This window comes from Cyprinus carpio, chromosome B15, assembly GCF_018340385.1.
Source record: "Cyprinus carpio isolate SPL01 chromosome B15, ASM1834038v1, whole genome shotgun sequence".
Lineage (NCBI taxonomy): Eukaryota > Metazoa > Chordata > Actinopteri > Cypriniformes > Cyprinidae > Cyprinus > Cyprinus carpio.
The window spans coordinates 1,618,222-1,623,288 of record NC_056611.1 but is presented as its reverse complement, the minus strand read 5'-3'; the positions used below and the strand labels follow the sequence as shown (position 1 = coordinate 1,623,288).

The window sequence follows — 5,067 nt, the reverse complement described above, 5'->3', positions numbered from 1 at the left end:
TTGCTCAAACTTTCGCTATGGTGTTAGAACAGCATCACAAAGTAGCAGTTAAAGTTACGTATTTGAACAGTGATTCTCAATTCCAGTCCTGGGGACCAACTGCTCTGCCCATTTTATACGTATCTGACACACTCAGTTCAGTACATGGATCTCTCCTAACTAGCTAATGATCTGAATCTGGTGTTTAAAATAAGGGAGAGATACAAAATGTGCAGAGCAGGGGGTCCCCAGGACTGAAACTGAGAACCAGTGCATTAGAAAACCAGAAAACGATTGCTATTTAGCAGCTGTTGCTTAAGGTCCCTGAGGTGCAAATGTGGCCACAATGCCAAGCAGACCACCGTCAATTATTTCTTACATAAAAAATAAAAAAAGTGTTTTCTTAACTTAACCACTTCAAATAGTAATTGCTATTATCATGAAGGAGTAGAATTTCAAACCACTCCTTTTTTATTATGTAACAACTAGGGATTTTTTTTTTTTCTTTTCTCAAAGGGGACATCAGATGCCCATTTTCCACAAGTTGGTATGATTCCTTAAGGTCTTCATGAAATGTCTGTCGCTGGATGACACAGTTTTCACACAGCCCATTACACTGACTTTTCAGAAAGCCCATTACAAACTGGCTGTGTGCAGGGCACTATGCTTTCTGTGGTGCTGAAAAAGCGAGTGGAATCCAGTCATAAAAGTGGACTTTAGTGTATAATGTGGAATCCATATTCCATAATCCATATTCAATCCATATTTCAATCCATATTCAAAACGTAATAATCACTTTAATGTAGCTTGCACCATCAGTTGTAAAAGGAAGCAGCTCCAGGAGGATGACGTATGAGAACAGTGTTGCACATGCACTGGTGAGTCTCGTGAAAACCAACGTTTGTAGGAGCAAAGGAAGCAAAGTTTCCTTACTTTAGCAAAGAAAAACCAGTCTCCTCTTAGCTTATATCGAAATCCTCCAACATTTTTCTTTACAAATCCTGGTTTTGTACTTCTAATTCGTGACAGTTGTTTTTTTTTTTTTTTTTTTATCTCTGTGTGCTTCCGCGTTTGTCACTTTTGAGCATCCCATGAGCAAAGCCGTCCTCATACGTCATCTGCCCGGAGCTGCTTCTGTGTACAACAGTGAGCGCAAGCTAGATTAGATTGATTATTATATATAAATATATTTAATATATAAACATAATATTTTTCTTAAATATATACAGGCATGTGCTTGTATTTGTATATACATAATAAATATACACAGTACACACATTCAGTATGTAAACAAAAACTTTTGTTATTTTGGATGCGATTAATCGCCATTAATTGTTTGACAACACTAATATATATATATATTATTACTATTTATTCATATATATATATATATATATATATATATATATATATATATTTTATTGCATATATGAATTTTACAGCCAATGTCCGGTATCTGATATATTTGGTATCTGAGAGGTGACCGAGGGTCTGAACCTTATCATGAATCCAGCTACAATCTAAATAATAAATAACATGTAAAGTAAATATATAGTTGTGGTAAAGATTTACAGTAAAACGCAAAGTCTCAAATTCACAGGTTCACAAAAATGTGATGTACATCATGATTACATACAAACCCGATTCCAAAAAAGTTGGGACACTGTACAAATTCTGAATAAAAACAGAATGCAATGATGTGAAAGTTTCAAATTCCATATTTTATTCAGAATACAACATAGATGACATATCAAATGTTTAAACTGAGAAAATGTATAATTTTAAGGGGAAAATAAGTTGATTTTAAATTTCATGGCATCAACACATCTCAAAAAAGTTGGGACAAGGCCATGTTTACCACTGTGTGGCAACCCTCTTCTTTTTATAACAGTCTGCAAACGTCTGGGGACTGAGGAGACAAGTTGCTCAAGTTTAGGAATAGGAATGTTGTCCCATTCTTGTATAATACAGGCTTCTAGTTGCTCAACTGTCTTAGGTCTTCTTTGTCGCATCTTCCTCTTTATGATGCCCCAAATGTTTTCTATGGGTGAAAGATCTGGACTGCAGGCTGGCCATTTCAGTGCCCAGATCCTTCTTCTACGCAGAAATGATGTTGTAATTGATGCAGTATGTGGTCTGGCATTGTCATGTTGGAAAATGCAAGGTCTTCCCTGAAAGAGACGATGTCTGGATGGGAGCATATGTTGTTCTAGAACTTGGATATACCTTTCAGCATTGATGGTGCCTTTCCAGATGTGTAAGCTGCTGCCCATGCCACACCGCACTCATGCAACCCCATACCATCAGAGGTGCAGGCTTCTGAACTGAGCGCTGATAACAACTTGGGTTGTCCTTGTCCTCTTTAGGTCCGGATGACATGGCGTCTCAGTTTTCCAAAAAGAACTTCAAATTTTGATTCATCTGACCACAGAACAGTTTAACACTTTGCCACAGTCCATTTTAAATGAGCCTTGGCCCAGAGAAATTGCCTGTGCTTCTGGATCATGTTTAGATATGGCTTCTTTTTTGACCTATAGAGTTTTAGCCGGCAACGGTGGATTGTGTTCACCGACAATGTTTTCTGGAAGTATTCCTGAGCCCATGTTGTGATTTCCATTACAGTAGCATTCCTATATGTGATGCAGTGCCGTCTAAGGGCCTGAAGATCACGGGCATCCAGTATGGTTTTCCGGCCTTGACCCTTACACACAGAGCTTGTTCCAGATTCTCTGAGTCTTTGGATGATATTATGCACTGTAAATGATGATAACTTCAAACTCTTTGCAATTTTTCTCTGAGAAACTCCTTTCTGATATTGCTCCACTATTTTTCGCTGCAGCATTGGGGGAATTGGTGATCCTCTTCCCATCTTGACTTCTGAGAGACATTGCCACTCTGAGAGGCTCTTTTTATACCCAATCATGTTGTCAATTGACCTAATAAGTTGCAAATTGGTCCTCCAGCTGTTCCTTATATGTACATTTAACTTTTCTGGCCTTTTTTGGAATGTGTAACTCTCATGAAATCCAAAATGAGCCAATGTTTGGCATGACATTTCAAAATGTCTCACTTTCAAAATTTTATGTTATCTATATTCTGTTGTGAATAAAATATAAGTTTATGAGATTTGTAAATTATTCCATTCCTTTTTTACTCACAATTTGTACAGTGTCCCAACTTTTTGGGAATTGGGGTTGTAATTTATACAATAAAATCATACAATCATTGAACTTTGTTAACAATCTGTGCAGCATCTGTTACAGCTTTTTGCAAGCTTTTATAATCCATAGAATTTTTTTGCAAATTTCAGGAAATTTGAAACCATAAACAAGAGGGTTCAATATGGGTGGTACAATGAGAAACTCTAATGAAAGAATGATTGACAGCCCTATAGGGAGTTCTAAATGTGCAACCCGACTCAAAGTGACCTCGCAAAAAATAGCTACTGAGAAATTTAAGAGGATCACTATGTGTGGAATACAAGTTTGATATGCTTTTCTCCTGAAATCTAGTGAGCTTTTTCTACAAATGATAAGAATTTTAACATAAGAGTATAATATAAAACTTAAAGGCATGATAAGAGTTGTGGTCAATAGGAACAAGCCAAAAACATTATTAACAATAGTGTTTGTACAAGAAAGCTTGACAATTTCCCAATTGTGACAGTATACCTTCCACAGTTTGTTACCACACATCGTGAGTCTGGCATTTAATATACAAGCAATACCAATACAAAGCATTGGATAAATCCAGCTTACAGATATCAAAACAGATAAAATCCTGGGGGTCATTATGTTGTTGTATTGTAATGGTTTACTGATTGCTATATACCTGTCAAATGCCATTAACATTAATACTGTGTATTCATTTGATGCATATGAATAAATGACAAAAGCCTGTAAGATACATGCTGCACGGGAGACTGAGTGTGTATCAGACAGCAAGTCTGTCAGTAACCTTGGGAAAAAAGCAGCTGTTCCAAACACAGAATTGACGGATAAACATGAAATCAGAATGTACATGGGCTGGTGCAATGTCCTTTCCAGAAAAATTGCAACAATAATAAGTGCATTAAAGAATACAATAGCACAATATAGAATAAATCCCAAAATGAAGAAAGCATATCTTATGTACCCAATATTTCCAAACAACATCAAGTAAAAATATGTTCCATTTTCCATTTTCCATTAACCAAAGAATGGATTAATTGACCTGAGGATGAGACCAGAAAAAGTAAATGTGATCTTTATGTATCTTACAAATAAACAGTTTTGATGGTTATCAGCTTTAGATAACCACGATGTTTTAAATAATACATCATGTGAATATAAAGTACTGTATGAATTATTCAATCAGTTAAACAATATACATGTGATTGCATTACCAGAAATACCTTCTGTGATATGATCTCAAATTACTATCACTTTCTCTTCAAATAATGTGTGAATGTGCAGAGAATTAGCTCTACTTGTGCTGTGGTTTAGAAGAACTAAGAGTCACCAGTACATGCTATTTTTTATATAATAAAACATGTCTCTGGAGATCTCTCTGCTGTGCTTGATTTGCATAAACAGCACAGACTCCTAGAATCCTGAAAATGGATTGTGTGGCACAGTGGGCAAAACTCTTGTAACTCAAATGTCTTTTTTTTCTTGGTCCTTTTTCTCTATCAAATCTTTTAGTAAATTAGTAAATTATATATCATTTGAAAGCTTATCCTGAGAAAAACCTCTTTGAATTCGGATATTCTGTTACCATGAAAATGCTACTTTAAAATCTTTTGGCGGTCTCTTCCACCTTAGTTGTGGAAGTCAAGTGTCATATTACAAAACGCATTACGGTCTTTTAGAATAAAAACTTTTCATAATCTTGGCAAAATCATACCATTGGAAAGGTCTGAGTCTCTGGTCTTTTTGAGATAGAAGTAATATCGACAGAAAAATCTAGACATTTCTGACAAAAAAATGCATACAAAAAACTCAATAGAGTTTGGATGGCACCCAGTGGCTGTTTGTGGTATGACGCCCTAAATAAACTCTTACAGGAACCTCATTTTTTTAATATCAACTTCAAATTTGGAACATCACT

At 35.7% G+C, this 5,067-nt stretch overlaps 1 protein-coding gene across 1 annotated transcript; it reads right to left on the bottom strand.

Moving 5' to 3' along the window:
* Positions 1–3,225: 3,225 nt before the first annotated feature.
* LOC109090126 (putative gustatory receptor clone PTE03) lies at positions 3,226–4,160 on the bottom strand. The gene has a single exon (XM_019103974.2). The coding sequence runs from the start codon at positions 4,158–4,160 to the stop codon at positions 3,237–3,239; it is 924 nt and encodes a 307-aa protein (XP_018959519.2). The 3' UTR covers positions 3,226–3,236.
* Positions 4,161–5,067: the final 907 nt, after the last annotated feature.

Bases quoted from the DNA above. Each gene is read 5' to 3' on its own strand.
- LOC109090126 (XM_019103974.2), bottom strand. From the start codon at position 4,160: ATGGAAAATGGAACATATTTTTACTTGATGTTGTTTGGAAATATTGGG.